General features: G+C 42.3%; 1 protein-coding gene across 1 annotated transcript in view; it reads left to right on the top strand.

Annotated features, from left to right (window-relative positions):
* PAPPA (pappalysin 1) overlaps positions 1–27,702 on the top strand; it is a 246,209-nt gene that overhangs the window by 98,415 nt on the left and 120,092 nt on the right. The window contains exons 8-9 of the mRNA XM_081179613.1: positions 4,613–4,741; positions 8,146–8,237. Coding sequence (XP_081035739.1) covers positions 4,613–4,741; positions 8,146–8,237 — 221 coding nt within the window. The remainder of the gene's footprint in view (positions 1–4,612; positions 4,742–8,145; positions 8,238–27,702) is intronic.

Below are 27,702 nucleotides of genomic sequence, written 5' to 3'. Positions count from 1 at the left end.
AAAATTGAACGCAACTTTGACCCTGTAATGACATTTTCCCCAGATGCAGAAAAGAATGGAGCAACACTTGTTCGTTGTTAACAATAATGTGAGTGCTCATGCCACTTCTCTGATAGGTGAGATTCTCCAAACAGCACAGCATGAATGTGGTTTTGCTTTCTTTTGCAAGGCGGCCACTGTGGTGAGACACTCCCCTGCTTTCAATGCTTTTGGTGTTTGCAAAAGTTTTGAGGAGGACATTCTGCTTCACTTATGTGCGTCTCATAACTTCCAGATGAAATTCTGTGACATTTCATACTACAAATATTTCAGGGCAGGGAGTTATCCCACTTTTGTTGCAATAGTGCACCTCTTGACAGTGATAGTGTGGGAACACTGGGGAAGTATCACAGGACAACAAGTAAAGCTGAATGACATGTGGATGTTCCAGTATGAATCCACTACAAATGCATCATTATTGCATCAGTGTCATGGTGCAAACAAGCAAGCAAAAACAGTCTGGAGGGCCCCTGATTTTATTTATAAATATACAGTTATGTGAGTGTTGTGAGTGTCGGTGGAGGCACAAGAGTCCATGGCTTCCACATCAGAACACCAGAAATTACCAGCCACCGTCCCAGAATCCTGCTAGCTTACAGAGCTGAAATGTGACTCTGTCTCACTTCTCTTTCCCCCTCTTTGACAAACTACAGTTTGTTCCTCTACACAGACACCTGGTTTATACCATCCTTGCACAGGACTGGGAGGAGATAAGAACATTTCATATTGGGTATCTCCTAGGTGTTGTGAAGGCTTGAGGTGGGTAGGGAACCTTAGGCCTGGAGGATTAATGTGGCCCTCCAAGCCTCTCTATCTGGCCCTTAGGACTCTTTCCCTCCTTTCCAGGCTTTCCCTAACACTGCTCCTTGAGTGTTTTTTGGCTGGCTGGAATGTGTCTTTGAACTGTGATAGTGCCTCTTGCTTCTTTGTGTGGATGTGCAATGAGAACTACTGATTTTTCCATGGCTGCGATGTAAAGCAGGGGCTCTCTGACATTTCAGACCTTCTTGCATGCAATGCATGTGCTCTGTTACTGAGCTTTCAGCTTTCCTGAAGGAATTCCACAAACAGCAGATCGCATGCTTGGATCCCACAGACTGGTGTGTTTCCTTTTGCCCTATAAAGAAGTAATGGCACTCTGTCACTGATCACAAGCCTGCAAGAGATGCTAATCTGTAAATCTGGTGGTACATGCTCATTAGGAAAACAAAAAAAATCGGAACTGAATCTTAGAACCTGTTTTTAAGCCCCATCTCTGGGGCGCTTGCTTTGGCTGAGTGTGCAGTGGATGGATGTTAACAAAATCAGGTCTATTAATTGTGCCAGAAAGGTTAAGATGGCTAGGTCAAGTGGAATGATTAGATGATGGAAGTCTACTGAAAAAGTTATGTCAGGAATTCACTTGGAAAGAGACCAATAAATGGACTATACAACTTTTAGAAGACATCTGAAGGCAGCCCTGTATAGGGAAGTTTTAATATTTGATGTTTTATTGCACTTTTATATTTGTTGGAAGCCACCCAGAGTGGCTAGGGCAACCCAGTCAGATGGATGGGTCAGATTTGGAGGAGCCATGAGCAGTAAAAATGAGAAAAAAATCACAGAAAGCAATCATGGAGGATAATTTTAAAATTAAATGCTATATTTGTGATGAGAGGAAGGGAAGATATTGTTTTGATTTTTGGGTTGTATCCGGTGTTAGCACTACTCTAAGTAGACCCATTGAAATTAATGGGCAACACCAAGTTAGAGTCATTAATTTTAATGGGTGTACGCTGAGTAGAACTTAGTTGGACCCATCCCTTTGTATTGAAGGTGACCTCCAGAAGAGCAATTGACCACACACGGCAGGTGTAAGGTATCTTTGGCCCCTCTAGATGTTGCTGAACCACAACTATGATGCCCACCCATCCATGCTGGGACTCATGGGAGTTATAGTTCTTCTTCTTTTTAAATAAATAATTTTTATTAATTTAAATTACACACTTATACAAAGAATTTACAATGTCATACTACAAAAAGAGAATTAAAGAAAAAAGAATTAAGAAAAAAGAAAAGAAGAAAATACAGAAAAAAGAAAGAAGAAAAAGCAAATTTATATACATAAAAAACTCAATCTTCCTAATTAATACTTAATTAAACACTTAAATAAAAAAGACTTCTGACAAAACGAGTCTTCCAATCATTCTCATTGTACTGTTTATACTGTCTTTTTTCGCACAGTTTTATATTCTTTAATATTGTTCTGGTCTACTCCACAAATGGGGAGTTATAGTTCAATAACATCCAGAGTGCCAAAGGTTCCCCTAACCTGATATATGCACTAAGTCTTTCTAAGGAGGGACAAGCAATTGCAAGGGATAGAATACATTTCTTCTCACTTTCCTACTTGGAAGCCAGTCCTCCCCCACGATCAATGTAATGGACTTGCTCTGCCATCTAAGACTTAGGAACATAGGAAACTACCTTGGTATAAGTCAGACCATTAGAACCCCTGTTTTGTGTGCTGAAGGTCCCTGGTTCAATCCCCAACACATCTAGGTAGGATTGAGAGAGACTCTTGTCTGCAATCAGGCACGCCATCTATGTGGGGCCATGGGGACCGAGCCCCTCCCAATTTTCAGTGTAGGGGCTAGGGCCCCCAAAGTTCTGCAGTGGCCACCACACACACTGCAGGGTACCTGCACAACATGTCAGTGTGCACCACGACGTGTGAGAGTGTCGGCAGCAAGCCACGAGCCTCCTCAATCGTGCCAAACTGATGTGCCACACAGCATCAGTCTAGTGATAGTTTGCATCTGCCGTATGATTCATAAAAAAATTCCCTCTGGCTCACAAATGGCCAATAGATACTGGTTCAGCTGAATGGGCATCCTTACCCATTTTGTCCTGTGTGGCTGAATATGTTCATAAAGTATTATCCATCTCTCTCTCTCTCTGTACATCAGATTGCAAGATACAATGCGCATCTTTTTTAAGAAAGAAGAAAGAAGAGCAATTCTGCTGTGCAAACAATATCATTGTTAAAGAGCTATTAGTTTTGCTGTAATAAAAACATTTTAGCAGATAGCGATGGATCTCTCTATTACTGCAATCCATGCACTTTGTCCCAGTTTCCTTTTGTCTAGGAGACAATTTACAATTTTATTACTCTCTGCTGCATCTCAAATTCATTCTTTCTTTGGCAGAAACAGATCAGAAGGAGATACTCTGGCTTCATATAAAAACATAAATACCCACCAACTGGGAAATTGTCATTTAGAGTTAGCCATAAACATTTCATTCATGTTGGCTCAGCCCTGCTGTAATGCTAGTGGTGTGAGCTTTTCTAGTCATCTGTTTTGCTAGATTCATTCTACACCGAGGAGGGAAAATACGTTCAGCTTCCTTCTGTTGCCACATGTTTTAATAAGAACAGTAGTATGATAGGATTGAAGGGGTTGTAGCTCAGTGGCAGAGCATCTGCTTTGCATGCAGGAGGTGCCACATCCAAGCCCCAACATCTCCAGGGAGAGCTGGACCCTTCCCAGTGCCAGTCAGTGTAAACAATACTGAACCAGATGAATCAATAGTTGAATTCAGTATAAGGCAGCTACCTAATATTCCTATGTTTCTGTGAAAGGTCTTGCGGTCCAACCTCCTGTTTGGTGTCAGGCATCCAGAGTAAGAACATCCCTGATGGATGGCCACCCCAGATTTGCTGGAAGACCTCCAGCAAGGGCAAGCCCACCTGCCCTGGAAATGATTTCTGATGGCAAACTGCTCTTATCATCAAGAAGTTTCTCTCAATATTCCATCCAAATCTCTCCTTCAGGTCCTAGAAGAACGTATTCAGTGTTAGTCATACTCAGTGTAGACCTATAGTCTTGTCAATTTCAGTGGGTCTGCTCTGAGTAAAACTTAGCCCTCGTCTGCTCTATACATTTAAAGCAGTAGCATACTACAGTGGTACCTCTGGTTGCGAACAGGATCCGTTCTGGAGACCCGTTCGCAACATGAGCAGAACGCAACACGTGTCTGCGCGTCTGTACGTGTGTGGTCACGATTCGCCGCTTCTGTGCATGCGAGTGATGTCATTTTTTGCGTCTGCACATGTGCGAGCAGCAAAACCCGGAAGTAACCCCTTCCGGTACTTCCGGGTCGCCGTGGAACGCAACCTGAAAACGCGCAACCTGAAGCAAATGTAACAAGAGGTATGACTGTACTTTAAACAGTCATGACTTCCCCCAATAATGCTGGAAACTATTTCCCTCACAGAGCTGCAATTCCTGCAATTCATCTGGTTCCTGGAGTGGTTCAGCAATCAATCCTGAGAGGCCTGCATAGAAATTGTATTTAAAAAACCCTCTGAAATTGAAATTTACAGATTTGCCCAAATGTCCAGTGATGGTAGAATTGGAGGCCTTGGTATGAGAATCAGGATGCCCCAAATGTCTTTGTTTGCATCTGTGATATGTTAGAGGGCATGAGGACAATGAGATTTTCCAGGAAGTTGGATTCTGCACCCAGTATTATATGTTGAGACTATCCTACACTTTAATGCCTGGCTAATGTCTCCTTCCTTATCTTGCAGTGAAATACAAGCAGGCATCTTATACACTTACTGGGTTTCAGTAATTTCTGGGATGGAAGAGAGCGAAACATCCCCACCACTCACCTATGTCCATGGAAGCGGCTACTGTGGAGATGGAATTATCCAGAAGTAAGTGCATGGTGCTTTTAAATTGATTTGATGACACATCTAGGGATGTGAACATCTGTAGTCCATCAAATGCTGCTAGAGTACAACTCTCATCATCTCATCAGAGTTGGCTGCATAGGCCTGAGTGTTGCCTCTGGTGAGCAGGCTAATCCCTAGTTTAAGGCAGTAATGAAGGTGTGAAGGTACCTCAAACATTATCTAGTCCAAGCACCTCCTGATACAAGAATGAGACCTTGGGGTCATAATAGATAGCTCAATGAAGATGTTGACCCAGTTTTCAGCAGCTGTGCAAATTCCATGCTAGGGATCATTAGGTAATGAAAATAAAACTGCTGATATCATATTGCCATTATTCAAATCTATGATGTGGGCGCATTTGGGAAGCAGTATACAGTTCTGGCTGCCTCACCTGAAAAAAGGATATTGTAGAGTTGGAAAAGGTTCAGAAAAGGGTAACCAAAATGGCTGCCAGTAAGATCGACTTTTTGGGAAAGTTCATTGACTGTGAATAACGTATGTTGACAGACAGCTAAATAAGAGAAATATATTGTCTCCATTGTTTCTGTTTGCACTTGAAAAGGAGAAAATGTAACTGAAAATCGAACTAACTTTGTTGCTGGATCTGTGTTTAAAAGGACGGATACAAATAGAAATTGTTTCCCCTAGAGGGAGTTTTTGAAACTGTTGCAGGAGTGGAGCTGGGGAATTTTCCAGCTGTAGAGATTAAAGACCGTGAGAAACAGAGATTGACCTTGGACAAGAATGTTGACAGAAGAAGCCTTAGTGATTGCATTTTGCAAGACAAGTGCTTTATTGGAACAGCTTCATAAGAAGACGGATGTGAGGATTATTAAAATTGACAATATGGGACAAAAAATGACTGATTTGGGACAAAAAGTGAATACCTATACAGAAACAACTCAGGATTTGATTCAGGAATCTGTTTTGACATGGCAAGCTGTGGAGAAGATGAAGGAGAAAGTTGTTGTTGAACCTCAAGTAATTGCCCCAGCCTTACAGAGGCAATTTGATAAACATAAGCTGTTGCCCTTTACGATTGAATCCAGAGAAAGCCAGATTTGGAGGGATGGAGTCCCGCTTGGATTGGAGAAGGAAAGTTGGATAGATCCCCTTATGCAGGTTTGGGACCTGGATTTGGGTCAGGGGGAGATTGGAGCTGTGGGGGCCTTTAGCTTTGGAGGGACTTTGAAATATCTTTTGGACTTTAGTTCTGACTATGGAGAAAGGGCTAATCTGTCGAGAAGGAATAAAGACATTGTTAGGTTGGAGTTTCCCCGAGATCTACTCCTCAGTGCCAAAGGAAGGAAATTAAGAACAAGATCAGCAGAAGACAAAGTAAAGCACATGTATAAATATGAAGAAGATCTTCAGAAGGGACATGGAAAAGAATTAAGAGCCTCAGATAGAAGATCACCAGGTTGATGGACCATATGGAATTGATAGAAAGGACTGACAGAATCCAAGACCAGGGAGAAGAGACGGTGGAAGAAGATTGGGAAAAAGTTTAAAAAATTTATTTAGAGAAAGATTGTAAAATTAATGAGTTTTAGAAAAATTGTTGGAATGAAATTATACGGCTTTAGTAGAAATGTTATAAGGAGTTAAGTATAAATAAGTTTTAGGGTTTTAATGGTAAGATAAGGTTAAAATAAACTAAGACAATTAAATGACAGAAAATAGTGAAAGATGGAAAGGATTTGCTGAAATAATTACTATTAATTTGCTGAAAATTAATAACTAGAACACAAAAAAGGGAGGTGTGAGGAGGTCGATGAAACAAGTTAATGAAAGATAAAGATATGGAAATATTGGATGTGTTTTTAATTGTTTTTGCTTTTGTTTTTGTTCTGATGTATTGTGTCTTTTTTATATGTACTGTAATGTATTGATTTGTATTGTATTGTTTAACTTTTCTTTTTTTTCCTACTTCGTTTTGTAATTCTTAAACTTTCAATAAATATTATTTTTAAAAAAGAAAGAAAGAAAAGGGTAACCAAAATGATCAATCACTACCATGAAGAAAGGTTGCAGATGGAATCTGGGTATTGGGATCTATGAGCAAAAAGACTGTAAAAGTGACTACTAAAGGTTGCATAACGTGTCCCCCAGTTGATCCACAGTGCTGAAATGGTTGTGCATGCTTTTAAAAGAGCATTCATGTTTTCTTTATGCTACATATAGACTTCCGTTGTACAATAAAGTGTTTTGTGGTCTACTACTAGGATTGGAGGGGAAATAAATTCATTTCACAATTAAAGACTAACTTACCCAATTCACACTTTCAGAAATAATATGTGAACCCAAGCACAGCCAGCTTTCGATATCCACACTTCTCCAAATTTCACAGTGCAGTTTTTGCACTGTGCCCGACCCCCATTCTACCATTCTCATCATGTGTTGAGTGATGTTTGGGGGTCACTTCTGGATTCAGTATCATGCATGCATGTGCGATCACACGTCTTTCAGGCAGGGGTGAAACTAGGCTTTTGTCACCTAGGTCAAAGACCCAGTTTAGCCCTTTGCTCATTTGCGCGCGTGCACACACACACACACACAAACACAGGCTGGGAGCCTCAATGGTGCCCCTCTGGGGGCTTCACCTGGAGCAAAAAACCTGGCTAGTCCCTTCCCGCCTATAACTACAGGCATGTGTTAATCAGTTGTTGCCTGCAGTTGTGGACCACAGGTATAAAATTTACGGCATGTAATGCTCTAAGAGAGAATATTATGAAAATGATATACAGGTGGTACATGACCCCAGTCAAGCTTGCAAAAATCTATCATTTGCCCGATAACAAATGTTGGAAATGTAAAGAAACTGAAGGTACATTCTTTCACCTTTGGTGGACGTGCCCAAGGATTAAGGCTTTCTGGGAGATGATTTATAATGAATTAAAAAAGGTATTTAAATATACCTTCTTGAAGAAACCAGAGGCCTTCCTCCTGGGCATAGTCGGCCAATTGGTGCCAAAGAAGGACAGAACTTTCTTTATGTATGTAACAACAGCAGCAAGAATACTTACTGCAAAGTATTGGAAGACACAAGATCTACCCACCCTGGAAGAGTGGCAGATGAAGGTGATGGACTATATGGAATTGGCGGAAATGACTGGCAGAATCCGAGACCAAGGAGAAGAGTTGGTGGAAGACGATTGGAAGAAATTCAAAGACTATTTGCAGAAATACTGTAAAATTAATGAATGTTAAAATGATGTTGGAATGGAAATAAGTGGTTTTGGTAATAAGGTTAATAAGAATATGCAAATGTAGATCGTTATTTCACTTTATCAGCCTGTAATGGGAGAAGGAAGTAGAAGAGGCAGAAGGGGTTATTTGGACCATCACAGCATTAATTTCCCCCCTTTTTTGTATCTTGCTCTCAGGGACCTCGGGGAAGAGTGTGATGACTTGAACAAGGTCAATGGAGATGGATGTTCCCTCTTTTGCCGTCAAGAGTTGTCCTTCAATTGCATCGGTAAGTGTCTTTGGCATGGCATGGCTGGTGGCATAACTATTCTGGCTACCAATCAGCTGTGGGGTTGGGTTGGGGAGTTTATTTTATTGGTATGGATATGTTGAGGCAATCTTGCTTCTTCTGTGACTTTTCTTGCTTTCATTGGGGATGAAATTTATGAGTTGTTGGTTTGCCGATTTTGGATTTTATGAACTTGGTAATTTTTGGTGGCTGTTAAATATCTTGTGTATTTGGTTGTGGGCATCATAAGCTCCTTTTTAAATCTTCTATTTTGGAAGAAAAAAAACCCAGGCTATAAAAATGTGTATTTTTAATGAGTGCTTGAGTTAATAACTTAAAAACCAGGGAGAGGTAGCAGGAGTGCTTATGCACTGTCCTGACACAAGAGACTAGATGCTTGGACAGAAGAGCAAACTCTTGAGTCTTGAGCTTTATAGGGCCTGGTTGATCAAGATTGGTCTGTAGGGTCAGCTGATGAAATTTTCAGGCAAGCTTAGATGGCACCCTTGAGGCACAATACTCAGTTGGCCAGGCTTGCAGTGACAACAGCCAGAGCCAAATTGCTTGCAGTCCAGGTTCAGTAACTCCGTTTCCTTGTATCATATGTGTTTATGCTTTGCACATGTTCCCTGTGGCTAATGTGTGCAAAAAGGTGAAGAAGGAAAAACCCCTGGTTTCATTGGATGCCCTGAGTTCTAGTATTACAAGAAAGGGAGAAAAACTCCTCTCTATCCTTTTTCTCCATGTCATGCACAATGTAATGCACTTCTACAAAGAGTCCCCTTACTTGCCTTTTCTCAAAACTACAAAGTCCCCAATTCTGTAATCTTTCCCCCTAGGGAAGTTGCTCCAACCCTTTGATCATGTTGGTTGCCCTTTTCTGCAGTCAGGACAACACACACAAACACACACACACACACACACACACACACACACACACACACACACACACACACAATACTTCTTCCCAGATGTCTCTGGAAGAATGCTTTAATTGAGATTCCTGCATTTGCAGGGGGTTGGACTAGATGACCCTTAGGACCCTTTCCAACTCTACAAATCTATGATTCTATGATTCTATGAATTCCTATAGATAACAGAATTCTTTTTAAAATGCCTCTAATATGTGACAAGAAAAGATGTAATCCTAGTGATTGGATGAACTTCTCTGACTATATTGCATGTGTGTGTGTGTGTGTGTGTGTGTGTGAGAGAGAGAGAGAGAGAGAGAGAGAGAGAGAGAGAGAGAGAGAATTGAAATGAGCAGCTATATGGAAAGAGATGTTGGAAGCAAAGCTTTCTTAGGAAGAGAAACAGAATTTGTTGCTATCTCCACCTCTTCCTTTCTTTGGCTGGGTTTCTACATGTACCATTCTTCTGACAGGCAGAAATCCAGCAGGTGGGGAGGATGTGAGTCATCGAAATTAATGTGCATTGCTTAGATCCATAAATTTCACTGGGTCTACTCTATTAGTATGGCCAGCATAGGAAACAACTCATTGTGATGGATTGCTTTGAAGCCATTTCTGCACTATGTAAAGTAATTTTTAGCCTCAATTACCACCCCTATTGTCCCATCTTTTGCCTGACCTGTCCCTTCATTTTACCCAACCAAAGTAGCAACCCTATGTCTCTCTCTCAGCATCTGTTGAAACTGAGTATCATAGATAGCCCTCTGGACTTTGACCTCTGCAGCACATTTAACTAAGATGGAGGAGCCAATATGGTACCTTCCAGAAGTCACTGGACTACAGCTTCTATAATCTCTGCCCAGTCCAACAACATCTTGAAAAGACCATGCAGTGGTTATTTCTAAGCTAAGCCTTCAGTCTCGCTAAATTAATTAGAACTATTTTAAGCACACTTAAGAATTGCTGTGTTAGAGGACTATATCATAGCAGTCTGGACCTGAAGAGACCTAGCCCAGAGATTTAGCTCCTAATTAATTAATTAATTTGTATACCACTCTTCACCTGAAGATCACAGGGCAGTTCACAACATAAAAATGCAAAAGGGGAACACAAAATACAATTTAATAATAAAGAAATAAAGGAGCACTAGATTCCTATACAAAGGAACTGACTAAGGAAAGCTTAAGGAAGTCCTCTCTTACGGGCTGAAAGGAAGTCTTAAAAGAAATTAGAGCGCAGGTAGCCAACAGGTATCCCTCCCTATGGCTTTTAATTCAATGGAATCCAGAGATCAAATATCTGTCAAGCCTTTTTAGCTGAGCTACCCTTTGTGTCCAAGGCCCTCTGAAACAGATGTGCAGAGTGGGGTGGAGTGGGGGAAGCTTTGGGAAGGCTGTGATCTGAAAGGGCTGCTTGCAAGCAGAGGAGAGAGTGTGAAGAATAAGCCTTTGGGAGCCAAAATGGGCCCAGCTGAAGAAGTTGACACCTTCTTTGAGATGCTAATAAGTGCCCTTGAAGAGGAATCAAAGGTACTTTATCCTTTCCTTTCAAGGGCTATAATTGCTTAACCAGATCTCTTTTGCAAGGCTTGCTGTGCCTTGATTAGCGAGGATTGCTGGACACAAAAGCTGGTCAATGTTGAAGCCATCAAGAGGCCTGTAGGTTTGCAGAGCCAAAGACCTTACCAGTTGATTATATATACTTGTGCATCCCATTTATAAGAGTTATATCCCTTCTAACTGGAGCAAAGAAATCCACGGTGACAGAACATCTGCCTTTCATGCTACCATAAATTTGTTTATTATAGTTAAAAAGGTACCTTGAAGGTCTTATTGTTATTAGTTGTTTTTTACTCAAAATTTGACATTATTCAATTCACATTCAATAGAATAATTTTTTACACTTTGACTTCCCATTCTTAATGTCTGTGGTACTCCTGTTGTATTCCTTTATCTGTTGCCATAACTGCCATTCATTTTCTATTGCATTATAACTTATATTGAAATCATTTATTTATTCTCCTTCCCTTGCCTATTAGAGAGTGGGGAGAGAGATAGGTGATCAAGATGCTGTTGCACTAATAGATTTCTGATCCACAACCCTGCTAAGTTTAAGAGCATTTTTTTTATTAAGGGGGGGGGGTTTACATTCCACTTCTATCTATATGTCTGTGAAAATCTAGGATATTGGCCAGTACATAACTTAACCTTGTATCATATATTTTTTAAAGGGGGGGGGGGGGTTCACACACACACTTGTGTCAGTGTGTATATTGCAGGTTACCAGCATGGGAGTCATCATAACATCTTAATGACGGCAGGAGAGGGGTGGGATTTGGAAACCTTTTTGTGTGTGTGTGTGTGTGTGTGTGTGTGTGTGTTTGCGTGTTCCACAGCAGCAGTGTGACTTATTCACACATGCTTTTATTGCAGGCTTTGCTGTTATAATAGTGGTGTTCTTTTGCAGCTGAAAGCCTAGAGGGGAGAGAGTGTCTTAAGATCAGATTTTGGAGGGGAGGGGTGCAGAAGGAAGGGAGGAAGAATTGCTTAGCTAAATGTAGATTCTTCATTATTATTTAATGGCTGGATCAGAGCAAGGTGGGTTCTGTTCAGGATTCTAGTCCAGAATCCCGCCTGCTGGGTGCTTTTAGGAAGCTGCAGAGCAGGGCACTAAAAGGGTGGCATCATAATGGCCTTCTCTTGGTGCTTCTCCCCCAGCACCTGGAATTCCAAGGAATGCTACTCCTGTATATGGAGGCTCGGTTTGCTATAATGGCTAATAGGCCTCTCCTCCATGGATAGCGTTTGTGGTTTCTATATTTTTCTAAAGCTGGAAAGGCTTTTGACAGCCACTTGTCAAAAGGGCAAATGTCTGGCACTGGCTCACCAAAAAGTTGTTCACTTATTTCCTGCAGTCCACTTCTCTCTATTGCAATTTGAACAAAAAGTTACTCTGTGTGTGTTCAGAGGCCTGCTCTTTTCTCTCTTCTTGTAATCACTGCACACTGTGGCTGCTGCCAACCCATGTTGAGGAAAACGAAGCTCTACAGTTTGGGGTTGTTTCCTGAAAAAAGCGCAACAATTTCAATGATTTCCTGGCAACCCTATTCTAACAGCATATTATACACTTTCGAAATCGTTTTTTCTTGACCCTCTAACAGTTTTACTTCAAATTCAGATCTTTGTTCTGAAAAATCAAATATCTTATTTTCTTATATAAGTCATTTATTTGATGATGTTGGAGCCATCCCACCACCCATTTCTGGATTTTTTCCCAATTAATAACCTTCAGATAATTTTAATATATCTCTATATGCACCCCAATCTCCTTCCATATTCTTCTGAAAACATGCCTTTATTGGAGATAACCGCAATGGTGTTTTTCTTTCAAGTACATTTTTATATCGAAACTGCACATTATATAAACTTCTCCTTATAACATGATCTAAAAAAAATCTTTGTGGACCTTAATCTTCTCATACCATAAATAGACATGGCACCCAAACCTTCTACTATAACCTTCAAGGTCCAGCAATCTAGTTTCTTTCCATATCAGCCATTCCCGGTGTAACCAACTCAAACACAGTCCTTCATAATATAATTTTAAATCTGGTAAGGAGAACTCACCTCTTTCTGTAAAATCTGTTAATATTTTAGATTTAATCCTAGAGTTTCCCCCGCTGCCAGATAATTATTTTTGCCATTGTTTCAAGCAATTCAGGTTACTTATTATTGGAATAGTTTTAAAAGAAAACACATCTTAGGTAATACATTCATTTTTATAGCTGATATTCTTTCCATCAATTAAAGTTTCATTCTTTCCCACCTAAATAAACCAGTTTTCATACTGTTCCACACTTTAACATAATTATTTTGATACAACATTGCATTTTTATTTGTTACCCATTTGTTGTTGTTTAGTCGTTTAGTCGTGTCCGACTCTTCGTGACCCCATGGACCAGAGCATGCCAGGCACTCCTGTCTTCTGCTGCCTCCCGCAGTTTGGTCAGGCTCATGTTTGTAGCTTCGAAAACACTGTCCAACCATCTCGTCCTCTGTCGTCCCCTTCTCCTTGTTACCCATATATGAAGCTAATTCACCTTTCCCCCCACCTTTATACCCATCTCCTCTTGTAAGTTTCCTTTCTTTTGCCACTCCATATTTTTAACTATCATTTTAGTTTTATCCTTCTTTACATAAAAACCAGCTAATTCACCATACTGTTTTATCATTTCAAAATACTTTCATTGCATTATCCAAGGGGTTATCCACAAAATACCTATGTCATCTGCAGATGCCCTTAATTTATTACACTGTTGTCGTATGGTCTTCTTCTTGTTGTTTTATTTACACATCACATTTTCTAAAAATTGGTACTCAAAGCGATTTACCACAGAATAACAGTCCAAAGGCAATGACAGAATAACCACAATGCATAATGAACATAACAATGCCATTTGCAATACTAAATCAATAATGAAATCATTAATATCTGTTGTTGATAAATTATTAACAAATCATTTAAAATACACCCATTAAAAAAAATGAACTCAGAGCATGCCAAGAGGCCAGTTAATATCCCAGTATAGCTGTAAAGATAATCACAGTAGTAACTTGAAGAATCTTATGTAAACTGCCTGTGAAGTCAGCCTGAAAAGCGGTGTATAAAATACTGTAAGTAAATGAATAAATAAGCTGCAACTAGCAGATTTCTCTTCAGCAGACAGTTTTGCAATAGGGGCCCCAGTGTTGGGTGTGCCAATTCTGGCAGCATAACTTTGCAAGGTTTCTGAGCTGAGGGGATGCAACGTGGACGATTTATTGTTTCCCTTTTCTCATATCCAGACTCCTTTGTTTATGGCAATACAAGTTGAAAAATCCCATTGGGGAATAACATGTAGCTTTACAGCCTGTTCTAACAAAATCCAAAGCTTGCCAATCTTTTGGCACAACCTTTCCATCAAAATTATTCAAGTGGTTCTCTTTTTGGCCCATTCATACTCACATCCGGTTACCATCATCCGGGGGCTACACAGGTCCCCCACCCATGGTTTAGATGATACTGTCTCTCTGCAACTAGCACTAGTAGCGCCCTCTGAAGGAACTGATAGCTAGTGTTCTCCAGCTTCTGTGCGACTGCTACTGCTGCCTTTTATTAATAACCGTGGTAAAGCATCTGCTTTGCCTCTTGAAAGTCCCATCTTCAATCTCTGGCATCTCTTTTGTGATGCTGTTTTCCCTTCTGCTGCTCAGTCACTTGTTGCTTTCCCTGCTGGTTGGATATGAGTTTGTTCTTTTGTCTGGGATAAGGACTGTTCCACCTGATCCTATGAGCCTTTGGTTTTTATATCTAAATGTCTGGCTTCAGTGTTACTGATAAGGTGAGATGGTTGAAGAACATACCTGTGTGTGGGTTTCCCTAAGCTAATTAGCCAGCTAGAATCCCCCTTGCTTGGAAGAGTACAGGGGAAGGGGGTGGGCGGGTTGCATTAGCAGCTGGAAATAACCCCTTGTTTCCCTCCTGGACCAATTGCGGCATGAAGTGTTCCTCCTTTGCGATCTTCGCCACCTTCTTTCTTTTAGAATTGGCTCACATGCAGCAAAGATCCCTTCCACCCGACCTGTTCACAGAGCATTCACCACAGTTTGTTTTCAGGGAGGTTCGACAATCCAGTGACATCATCTGTTTATTGAGCTTTTATCCGGATTCGCTGGCAGAGAGGATAGACAATGCTGCTTCAAGCAAATGTCACCCTGCTCTTTCCCAGTGTATTTTCCAATCTTTTATCACAAAAAACAAGCAACCCCCCCCCCCTGATATTCCAGAGCTCCAAATTGACTTTAATTCTGCAGCTGGACCTTTGTTATGTGAGTGAATCCCACTGGAAATCGCAACAGTGTGGAAGTACTCTAAGTTATACTCAGTTAAGAGCCATTGAAATGAATAGACCTAAGTTTGTCATGGCCATTAATGCTAGTGGGTCGACTCTGAGTAGGACTAATATTGGCTCCAACCTATCACGTTGGGCTGTATTCAGCTAAGACCTACTCAGAGCGGACCCACTAAAATCAATAAACCTAAGTTAATCATAACTCTTAACTTCAATGAGTCTACACTGAGTAGGGCTAGCATTGGCTACCACCCATTGTATTCAGTAAAGTTTTGCCAAAAATAAACCCATTGAAATTAAGAGATTTGTCAGTCATGTCCATTGTTTCCAATGGGTCTGCTCTGAGTAAGACAAAAATTGGAGGCAACCCATCAGGCTGTATTCAACCAAGTTTTGTCCATTGAAATTAAGTTATCTTAGTCACCCATGTGAATTGTTTTTGATGGATCTGTTCTGAGTAGGTCTAGCACAGAATACAACCCATACTGTGTGTGTGTGTGTGTGTGTGTGTGTGAGAGAGAGAGAGAGAGAGAGAGAGAGAGAGAGAGCTGTGTGATGCTCTTTCGTTGCCCAGACATGTCCATACTTTTATCTCCACCACAGTCTGCTCTTGAGGCTTCCACTCATTTGCCTGTAACTCAATTAACTGCCTCTTTTGTTTTCTCCTGGCTTCCTCCCCAGCCCACCCCAGCCTCCTCTTAATCAGATAAGGCCTGGACCAATCTGCTTAGGCCATGGGAGGTAAGGAGAGGGGTGTTGGAGGAGGAAGGGGGAAAGAAAGAAAGGAGGGAGAGAGAGGGAGGATCTGTGTGGTCTTTTCTGTCAGGCTGTCCTGGCCTCTTTGGAAAACAACGGCAACACAAACATAAAGCCCAGATAAGGGATAATAAGATTGTTTTATTTCTCTCTGATGCTCTAGCAAATGCGAAGGTGGCTAGGATGGAGTAAATGAAATAATTTGGTTTTGGCATCTGGCTGCATGCTGCTTTCACACACTGCCTGAGATGCCCTGCTAAACCATATGGGATTCGGCTCTCCTCATAGGATCTGATAGCAGAGCAGAAGTTTGCTGTGAAGAGAGAGTACTGTGGGGTGGGGCAGCAGTACAGCTGTACCTTGGAAGATGGACGGAATCCCTTCCAGAAGTCCATTTGACTTCCAAAACTTTCGGAAACCAAAGCACGGCTTCTGATTGGCTGCAGGAAGCTCCTGCAGCCAATCGGAAGGCGCGCCGGACATTTGGCTTCTGAAACCCATTCGAAAATCTTTACACACACTTCTGGGTTTCGATCATTTGGGAGCCAATTTATTTGAGAGCCAAGGCATTTGAGATCCAAGGTATGGCTGTACTGGTTTTATTGCTTCACCACCACCACCCCTCCACAAATATCTCATACCTACAAATTGCAAGAACAGATATTCCAACTAAATTCAGAATAACTTTCTCATGATGAGAGCTGTCTGACAGTAGAGTGGACTCCCTCTCACTCACTGGAGGTATTTAAACTGAGGTTGGGTGGTCGTCTGCCAGGGATTCTTTAGCTGTGGTTCCTGAATTGCAAGGGGTTGGACTAAATGACTCAAGAGCCAAGCCCATGGCTCTTCCCTTCCCCATACACACACACAGTTTGGAATGTGTGGGGTATCTTCCCACCACAGATAAACACGTGCTTCCTTCTCACTAGCAATAGACCACTGTCAAAGGGGTAGTATAGTGCAATGGTTAGAGAGGTAGGAACCCCCTCAAACATGTAGTTTTCTTCCATAATAGTAAGGGCGGGGAATCTTTTTCAGCTTGAGGGACTCTTTCCATTGTGGGAAACCATGCAAGAGCCACATGTCTGATATTGATGGGACCTAAGTTGGTAGGACAGAGGTAGTTGCCTTAAGTGAACTTACCTTGGAGGAGGAGTTACCTTGGATGGCACTGTAAGTCTGAATCCAACCCAATAGTTTTAAAGAGCCTATTTCAAAGCAGTTGAAGAAGAAAGGTGTGACAAACTTCTCTTGGGAAGTGCCCTGAGGGCTACCATGTTATAATCTAGGCCCTTTCCCTTGTCTCCACTGACCACACTTCCGCAGATGGCTGGACAATGAAGAGAGGTTCAGAACTGAGCCAAAATCTCAAACATGTTAAGAACATAAGAGCCCTGCTGGATCAGGCCCATCTAAGTCCATTGTCCTTTTTCCCCAGTGGCCAAGCAAGGTGCCTATGAGAAACCCACAAGCAGGACCCAAGCATAAATTGTGATTCCCAGTGGCTAGTACTCCAGGATTTCAGTATGGGGACATTTGCAGCACTGCGTAGAGATACCAGAAATTGTACCTGGAACCTTCTATGTGTGAAGCAGCTGGCCTGCTCATTTGTGAAGTCTGAGTCCAAACGATGACTCAAACTCAGGCGTCCCCATCTTGAGCAGGAGACATCAAGTACAGTGGTGCCTCGCAAGACGAAAATAATTCGTTCCACGAGTCTTTTCGTCTTGCGATGTTTTTCGTCTTGCGAAGCACGGTCCGTCGCAACTGTGCCTCTTCAAGCGGCTTTTAAAAAAAAAGCGCAAGACGTTCTCGTCTTGCGAAGCGAGCCCATAGGGAAATTCGTCTAGCGAAGCAACGCAAAACCGAAAAACCCTTTCGTCTAGCGAGTTTTTTGTCTTGCGAGGCATTCGTCTTGCGGGGCACCACTGTATACTGTATCATGCTGGATCCCATTGTGGCCCTCATCATGGTACTTGGGGAGGGAAGGTGAACCACATTAAAAGTGTGTGGATTGTCTCTTTCTTAACACCTCTGCTGGTGCCCCTTTGAAGATGCTTCTTCCAAAAAGCTTTTCTCTGAGTGGGGCCTCACTTCCTCCCCCACCCTTACTTCTGTGAGTTCAAGCCATCCCACCAGTTCTCTTCTCTTTAATAAATCAGAGCTCCTTCTGCCCCTGCTAATCTCATTGTTTTGGTAGACAGCAGTGCATTCAGGGAAATGATTAATATTCATGAGCTTGCAAGCTCTGTTTAGGAGAGGATCCTCTGGGGAAGCTAAAATGTTAAGTGAGTGGCACAAACCTAATTTTATACATCTCCCCCCCTTCCTTTTGCTCCCCCCCCCCGCACACTCCTCCCTTTGTCATGGAGGTAATGTGCTTAAAATAAATTGATGGATGACCATCCATATTCATTATGACCATGCTTCTCTTCGTCTTCCCCATTCCTTACGCCCTGCAGAGAAACCAGTGTCCAAAAGCCAACTCTCTATCCCTGCACATCACTTATTGTGAATTCCTCCTCCTCCTCCGAATAGTAAGCAGGGCTTTTCTAAACAACTGCTTCCTTTGTCAAAACAATTGAAAGGTAGTGGTGTGTGTGTAGGGATGTTTCCAGGCTGTCTCTATTTTCTAGTGGGATTAAGTCGCATACTAGCAAATTTAAGTTGTGCTATTAAACTTGATTTGGACTTCTTGAACAATAGTGCCTTCCCGACCCCCAACCCTCAGATAAATAAATAACTTTTTTTTTTTGCGATAAGCAAAGTGATGAGTAATAGCACTGCGAAGTGTCGAGGTGGCCTTTTGCTTTACACAATGTTAGCTGATATTCCCACAAACAACTCATAATGGATGCTTATTAAATTACCCAGCGCATGTGATAATTAAGAAGCGGCTTAGACATGCTGGCCACATGACCCGGAAGCTGTACGCCGGCTCCCTCGGCCAATAAAGTGAGATGAGCGCTGCAACCCAGAGTCGGCCACGACTGGACCTAATGGTCAGGGGTCCCTTTACCTTTACCTTTTTATCCATCATTTTAGATGTACCTGCAACACCCCAGTTTCTCATACAAAGGATCCATTTGTGAGCATCAACCCCCTCCATTCTTGCACAGCCTGTTCTCTTAGTGGCCATGTAGATGCCTATGGGGATCTGAGTGCAACAGCAGCACCTCTCCCACTTGTGTGATTCCCAGCAACTGTCTTTCAGAGGCATGCTGCTTCCGACAGTGGAGGCAGATCACAGACATTGTGGCTAGTAGCCCCTGATAGCCTCATCCTACATGGGTTGGTCTAATCCTCTTTGAAAGCTCTTCAAGCTGGTGGCCATTGCTATCTCTTCTGGGAGCCAATGCAATGGTTGTAACTACACACTGTGTGAAGAAGTGCTTTGTTTTGCTGGTTCTGAACCTTCCAGCACCCAGCTTCATTGGATGCCCCTGAGTTCTAATATTACATGAGAGAGGGAGAGTGTGGGGGCACCTTCTCTATGTCCGTGAGGCGAAGCAGTGGGAGACCCAAGACTGAATATACTTTTTTTTTTTTTTTGCAGTTGGCAGAGGGACTAAACTGCAAAGGCCAGCTTAGTCCAAGAATCTGTTACTCAGAAACAACACGTGTGCATTTTTGTTCATTGTTTTTTAAAAAACAAAAGTTGGACATGTCATTATACGGTACAAGGCCTGTTGACATTGGCATGGTCCCTAAGTAAACAGGCTTGCTTAAAAATACCCTTCTCCCCACCCTCCCTTCTCTAATTTTGCCTGGCCTTTTTTCCCTTTTCTTTAAAGAGTAGCTATTGTAGAAAAGGAGGTGATTCTGATGCCAGCAGCTTCATTCCAAACTGAAAGCAGGATGCAGGGTTGTGTGTCCACCCTTCTCTACCCAGTCGGTTTTGTGCAATTTGAGCCCCAGGTGGGGGATTTTGCCAAATGGGGTAGATTACCTTTGAGTTTTTGTTTGGTTCCTTATGTGCAATCTGATAAAAGGCTGTCCATCACAGACAAAATCATTATTGTTGTGGTTAATAAATAATGATAAAATAATAATAATGGCTCTTGCAAATATAGTGGAGAATGAAGGAAAGAGACATTGTTAGTTGACATCAGCAGTAGATGCATTCCATCAGTCCTGATTTAAGTAGATAGATTAATCTAAGCTGTCCATATGTCTGAGCGAGATTGACTATTATTATTTTTATTTATTAGATTTCTACCCCACTTTTCCTCTAAGGAGGTCAAGGTGGTAGCATGCAGTTTTCCTCCACCCCGTTTTGTCCTCATAACAACCTCAAGAGAACTAAACATTCAGAAGAACCTACCGTACTTGTGCAAACTGTTTGCTAGTGGTGGTGCTGGTGGGGGGACTTTCTGTTGCTAGAGTTGTTTAAAAGCTGCCTATGGGGGAAGTTAGAGTTTCTTTTATTTAGAAGACATTTTTCTAAAATGCCTGCATTTTGGATGTGTTAAAACACATCCAACTAAAATGCACTTTATGCGTATGTCCTGTTTATAAATATAAATATATATTTATATATAAATATAAATAAAATAAAAAAATAATGTGCCAAACTGGAAAAAAGAATACAGTGGTGTAGTGGTTACAGTGTTGGACTAAGACTAGGGAGACCAGGGTTCAAATCCCCACTTAACCTTTGGCCAATCACTCACTGGACTACCTGACAGGGTAGTTGTGGTGATAAAATGAGGAGGAGGAGAGCTATACATGCCACCTTGAGCTCTTTGGAGGAAAGAGGGTATATAAATGCAATAAATAAATAAAATAAATTATCAGATATACCCATGTGTGCCAAAGTAACAGTCACAGATCTGTGTCAATGATATACCTTCCTTCTCTTCAACAATGATCATCTGGGTCATTTGGCTAGGAATGGAATATCTGGTAAGTGCCAAAGAAGACTTTAGATTAAACTCAGGCCAAAGACTGAGTGTGGGGGCAGGAGAACAGGTGTAGGAAACGTTATTTGAAGGATAGCTGAAAAAAAACACAGTTCAACACCACATCTGCTGTTTCTGAGAATGAGGCCAAAGACTTATCAGTGTTTAATATAGCCAAGTTCTGGTTTATTATAAGAAATATTTTTTTAAATAAAAAACACACCCTCATAAGCCAATTACAAGTATGCCCCACCCAATTTATAATGAGGATATAAAGCAGGCTTCTTTTAGTCTAACATCTGTCTCAGTACTCTTAAAGGCCAAGCCTTCCTACCAGTGAATACATTTCTCTCTCCTGATACAAGTTAGACCCTTGGGAATTCATATGCTGTGTTTATTCCACCAAACATCACAACTTCAAGATTGCATTTTTAATATGTATTCCCCCCTTCTCACCGTGAACCATTCAGCAAGTTCCTGTCTTCCATAGTTATGCCTGACTATTATTTTTGCCAGGGCAAGTTGAGTAACAGCCTAATAGGCCGTGGACCAGTTGCTGACAACAAGGGATGGGTGCTACTATTATACAGTGGTGGGGAACCTTTTTCAGCCTGAGAGGCACATTCTGATCAGGACAACCATCCAGGGACCACACCCCAGTGGTGGCTTTGTATAGTAGGTCAGCTTCTTCACATGGCACCAGTGTGCCTGCCAGTACCTCTTAAAGGTAAAGGTACCCCGACCGTTAGGTCCTGTCGCGAACGACTCTGGAGTTGTGCACTCATCTCGCTCTATAGGCTAAGGGAGCAAGCGTTTGTCCGCAGACAGCTTCCATGTCATGTGGCCAGCAGGACTAAGCCACTTCTGGCGAACCAGAGCAGCACACGGAAACACCATTTACCTTCCCACCATAGTGGTACCTATTTATCTACTTGCACTTTGATGTGCTTTCGAACTGCTAGATTGGCAGGAGCTGGGACCGAGCAACGGGAGCTCACCCCGTCACAGGGATTCGAACCACCGACCTTCTGATTGGCTAGTCCTAGGCTCAGTGGTTTAGACCACAGTGCCACCTGCGTCCCTACCTCTTATGGCACCCTAAAAAGTTCTCATTAAATATTCCCCCCAAATCTACCGTCTGCTCTCACTGTTGCCAGTGGCTTAGCATCTCCTACATTGAGACTACCATGCCACACCCCACAGCATTCTGGGATATGTCACACACTTACTGTAGCCATTTTGTGACTGGTGCCCATGACATGTTACCAGAATTCCAAAGGCACACATTCACACATGCCTCTCTATCTTCCGTGCAGCCAACAAAAGACATTATTAGAGATCAAGGACATGTTACAGCCAGGCGAATGTGCTTGGGGCAGGAGGCATGACCTGTGAAGGGTGTAGCAAGGGAAGAGTTCTGAGGGATGCTTGGAGGGCTGCTTTCATGCCCTGACCTGAAGTTCCCCACCCTGATGCTGTACTTTGCTTGTGGGCTTCCTGGCGGCACTGCATTGGCCACTGTAGCAAAGGGGATAATAGACAAAATGAATCTTTGGTCTTATCTAGCAATGGTCTTCTTCAGTGGTTTTCAGTCCACGTTGACCTCTCAAAACTTCTAAAATTGGCAGGCATCTTTTGTAAATGCATTTGTGCCGCAAACTGCTAAGATGGATCTGGTACCCAGTTCCCTAGGGCTGGATACAGTGGAATATGGTTCATGAGCGTATACTTTGTTCTTTGCTCATAGTACTTGTTTTCCATATTCCTGGCCATCTTTATTGTCCTCTTCTGCACACATTGTCAACATGTTTCTTAAATTGTGGTGCCCAGAAATAGACTCCAGAGTGGAATAATAGTGGGACTCTTGCTTCTTCTGTCCTGGAAGTATGGTTCTCTCAATGTACTCTGAAACCACACTTGCCCTTTTTGCAGTTGTTGGAATTTGACCAGCTTGTGATGGATGTCAACCCCAATATCCCTTTCATTTTTCACGCCAAATTATCTGTACCTCTCTGTAGATATTCACATCTATTGAATTTCATGTAATGTGCATTTTCACATTATAAGAGATGTACTTTGGACATTCCATCTTGGGCACTAAAACATTTGATGATGGTCCTCCTGCTCTCCTTAGAAGGGCAGCTTGATTTTTTTTTGTAGTATCCTGCCAATGTTAAGAACATATCTTCCCTTAAAAAGAAGAATAAGATGAATGCAGTAGTTAAACCACATTTCTCCATGTTTCTTCCATGAAACCAATGGAACACCTAATCTTTTCCTGGCTCTCATTACCAATGTCATTGGGGCTGGCCAAAAAGGTAATGGAGGGCAGGGCATGCCGACTCGGTACAACAGAGCTGGAATCTGAGAAGGGGCATGCTCACTGTCTGGGCTGCGTTCAGTGAGCTTTTTTTAAATCAACTGTGCAATCTCTGTTTTAATTCAGACATCTCTGTCTCTCTGTTCCTCTCATCCCTTGGGCCTTTCAGACTCAGAGCAGACAGATTTATTGGGGTCTTAAACATAATCAGGAACAAATTAGCCTCCATACAGATCACATACTGGCTTGCACTAGAGCTATTCAAAAGATTTCCTCTCCATGCAAGTATGAATTAACTCATCACATTGGATCAGGCCCATGCCCTCTCTTTATCCCAAGCATATGATTTCATATCAGAGGCCTACTATTTTTTATCATCACATGGGGAAGCCACTGAGCATGATATCAAACTTGGGATTATTTTTCAGTGCATTTCAGTGCAAAGGGGGATCTATATATGGGTGGGCATCTGGTTAGCCCAGGGGCAGCTGACATGGCGCCCTCCAGAAGATGTTGGACTACAACTTCCATCATACCTGACCACTGACCATACTGAGTAGGGCTTATGGGAATTGGAGTGCAACCACATCAGGAATATGCCTTGCCAACGTATGCAAGTGGATAGTTGCCAGGAAAGTCCAACTCAGTCATGCTTGACTTGAAAAGAGGAAACTTCTAACAAAAAACAAGAGATAAGTAAAAATGAAATTTGGAAGGGAAAGTCAAGAGGGTCCAAATTCTTCAGAAAGCTCAGCTAGAATGCATACAAGAAAACAACCACTAAGGCCAAGATTATGCCAGTGTGGTTCATGAGCAGTCAAGGAAGCTATGGAAGCAAGAAGGCTTCCTTTATGGAAGTATTGCCTAAATATGGAAAACAGAAAGGAACACAGACTTTGATGAAAGAAATGCAAGCAGCATGTGATGTGCAAAAAATAAGCTGAGGAGTACACTGCTAAAAAAAAAGCACTTTAAATCAACAATAAAATTACTTCATAAATATTAGAAAGAGGAAAACAGCTAGGGAGATGTTTGGACCTTTGAATGACAAGGGAATTGAAGGTGTGCTAAAGGAGTGAAAGGAAATTTCAGAGATGCCGAATAAATTATTTCCATCTGCTGCACTGTAGAAGATAAAGGGCAGATCTTTTTGCCTTGACTAACTTTCTCGGGAAGGAAGTCTGAGGAAAAAAGGCAAAAGGTGGTAACAGGAGGTGATGTTCTAGAATTTGTTGACAAATTAAAATGAACAAGTCACCGGGTCCAGATGGCAGCTGCCCAAGAGTTCCTAAATAACTCAAATTCTTAGGGACAAGTTTCAGAAGATCAGCAATTTAAGCTTCCATTCCTGAAAATGGGAAAGTGGCAAATTTGACACTCCATATATATATATATATATATATATATAGAGAGAGAGAGAGAGAGAGAGAGAGAGAGAGAGGAATCCAGGAAATTACAACTCAGTTAGTTAATCTCTGTTCTAGGAACACTAGTGGAAATTTTTACTAAAGATAAAACTACCAAGCATATGGTAAAACAGCTAAGACACAGCTACTCGATGACTATATACTATCATAGAGCTGGAAGAGTAATCAAGTCCAATCCTCTTCAATGCAGGAATCTCAACTAAAGCATCCATGACAGATGACTCCCAACCTCTGCTTAAAAAAGAAGAGTCTACCACCTCTTGTGGGAATCTGTTCCTCTGTCAAACAGCTGTTACCATCAGAAAGTTCTTCCTGATGTTTAGTCGGAATCTCCTTTTTTGTAACTTGAGCTCGTTGGTTCAGGTCCTACCCCCAGAGCAGGAGAAAACAAGCTTGTTCCATCTTCGGTGTGGCAGCCCTGTCTCCAGTACTAGAGGCAGAGGATAACAACTATTGCAATCATCTTCTGCTTGTAGGCTTCCCAGAGGCACCTGTTTGGCCACTGTAGGGACAGGATGGTGGACTAGATGGGCCTTTGGTTTTTAATCTTCTTATGAGCTAGCTGGGAGGTAGCCATTGTGGTGCCCTCCAGATTCCATTGGGCTCTAACTCCCATCGGCCACAGCCAGCAGTGATTAACAGTGTAGTTAAATAACATGTTAGCACTAGGAACGGGGAGAAAGTTGGGCTAGTTTTCGTTTTAATGCAAAACACTAATTAGCCATTTCCAAATCAATATGTAAGCTAAAACAGAAGTTTCCTTTGAAATTTGTACATCTCTAAATGCTGCGATGCAGTTCTCCAAGCAAATAATGAATACAAAATTGTGTATATTATGGGAAAGTGTATATAAAAATGCACTCAATAGTGAAAATAACATTAAAAATGCTTAAAATTAGTGGCAATTCCCTGAAATAAATGTATACTTAAGGGCAAATTTCATACAAACAGGGGTAAGTAGAAATTCACACTAAAATGCTGATTAATTTTTAAAAGCACGATTTTTCTACATATAAAAAATGCAAACCTGTGGAGAAGCGTGGAGAATGTGTGGAAATATGTGGAACTGGGGGGGGGGGCAAGCCCTGAGATTGATTTATTTTTCCTTTTCCTAGCTAAGGCAATATTTTCCCCCTATTATATATATTTCAATTGATATATAACAAAACACTCTCTTGCCTTATAAATCATTGAAGAGCAGAGTATTGTTGGTATGTCTAGACTAGAGCATGGTGGTCTTTTTTTCCTTGCGACCCCCAAAAGAAACTTTGCCATGGTCAGTGTAATATCATTTGACCTATCCTCCAGAAGGTATTTAATATGGGAGGCTTCAGATTTCCCTGGCAAATTTGCTAGTAAGGGTTTGATCAGTTGGTCCCTTGCTTGCTTGCTTGCAATGCTCACAATGCAGTAGTAGGATATGGTTCATGCATTCGACATCCTGAGAACATAAACAAAGCCTTTTATGATAGGGGATGCCTCTTAGTCTACCATTTAAAACTTCCAATGGAAATACCTTTAATCTAGGTTTGGTAAATAAACGCCGATAGGTTTCCTAAGACATGAGGCTACCTGAAAGTCATGCCCGTATTGGATTCCAGCTGCAATCGGGCCACAGATTACATTGGATCTGGATTGCAGGTCACTTTGTGAGATGTTCCAAAGCCTTTGCCTCAGGGATACAAGGGCAGTATTGTAGCCCAGTTGATACAAATAAGATTGGATTTGGGACACAATTTGGAAACTGTAGTAAAGACCGAATAAACTTTGCCTGGAACCCATCTAACTTAGGAAATAAGCCGCTGTACCAGACGTTTGAAGGGTAGAGAAGTTGGGAGACAGATTTTGCAATTAAAAAAAACCTTATGGCTGATGGAACCTAATGTCCACCCCTTATAAAGAAGAAAGAAGAAATGGAGTATAGCAAGTTTGCTTATCTCCGCCTTTTGGTATGCAGTCTGCCAGTGGCAATTCCAGTATTTTGAGTGGCCTTGGTTTCTAATCTTCTATAAGCAGCATGTTGCAAGCTTGTCCCTGTTTGTCTTTGATACATTGCAGGGAAGGTATGCTTGGACTGATTCAGATACAGTACAGTGGTACCTCGGTTTAAGAACAGTCCAGTTTAAGAACAATTCAGTTTACAAACTCTGCCAAACCGGAAATAGTGTCCCTGTTTGAGAACTTTACCTCGGTCTATGAACGGAATCCGAATGGTGGAAGGGCACTGGTGGTGGGAGGCCTCATTAGGGAAAGCGCACCTTGGTTTAAGAATGGTTTTGGTATAAGAACGGACTTCCGGAACGGATCAAGTTCATAAACTGAGGTATCAGTGTACTTCCACTTGACTTTCTCACTTGACTTTCTGGGCGAATTATAACTTCTGCATTATCTAGTCTATGAATGAACTGATTTAGATGTGATCTAATTCATGTAATTGGCTGTTATGTGAATTTGGGCTTTGTGTGTGTGTGTGTTCCGTGGCACACTAGTGTGCCGCGAGATGTTGCCTGGTGTGCCGCGAGATGTTGCCTGGAGGGAGGCGGGCCAGTCGGGTGGCGAGAGGCGGGGCGGCGGCGGCGAGGAGAGGCCGCCCAGCGCGGGGCTCTCGCCGTCTGCCTGCCTGGCTGCCTGCGAGCTCGGCGGGCAGCGCCTCCGTCCGCAGCGCCCGCCTTGCGGCTCTCATTCCCTGCCCCTGCCAAAGCTCACCCAGCCAAGCCGCGCTCTCCTTCCTGCCTCGCTTTGCTGCCTCCTCCCCCCCCCCACCCCCAAAGCTTGGAGGTTCCCCGGCAAGGGGGAGGGAAAAAAATTGAAACTTACACTTTCGTGCGTCCCTCCCGGCGTGACGCTGCGCGCTGACGTCACGGGGCTGTAATGGTGGTGTGCCTCGAGATTTTTTTCATCAAACAAGTGTGCCTTTGCCCAAAAAAGGTTGGGAAACACTGTATTAGAGGACAAATAGCTGCAGCTTGATCCAGAGTATTTGCTTCCCACCAGACTGTTGCCCCTGCCCCTGGCCTGTTATTTGCATGGAAATAAAAGGTCTCATTGACAAACAACTGGAATTCCCAGCCCTGCTGTAAACAGCAAGTGCGTGGTTCAAGTCCACCCAGGGACAGCTGTGGGCAGGATTCCTGCATTACAGGGAGTTGGGTTCAAGGAATTCAGGCTGAGACCAAGCAGAAAGGGACAAAGGATGAATGCCTTTTACCCTTCCACACAAGATCCTGTTCCAGATCTCTTTCTCACACAAACCTTTTTAA

This window comes from Podarcis bocagei (genome assembly GCF_964188305.1).
Source record: "Podarcis bocagei genome assembly, chromosome: Z".
NCBI lineage: Eukaryota > Metazoa > Chordata > Lepidosauria > Squamata > Lacertidae > Podarcis > Podarcis bocagei.
Note: the sequence above shows the minus strand (reverse complement) of the source record. Positions and strands in the feature narration are given on the sequence as shown.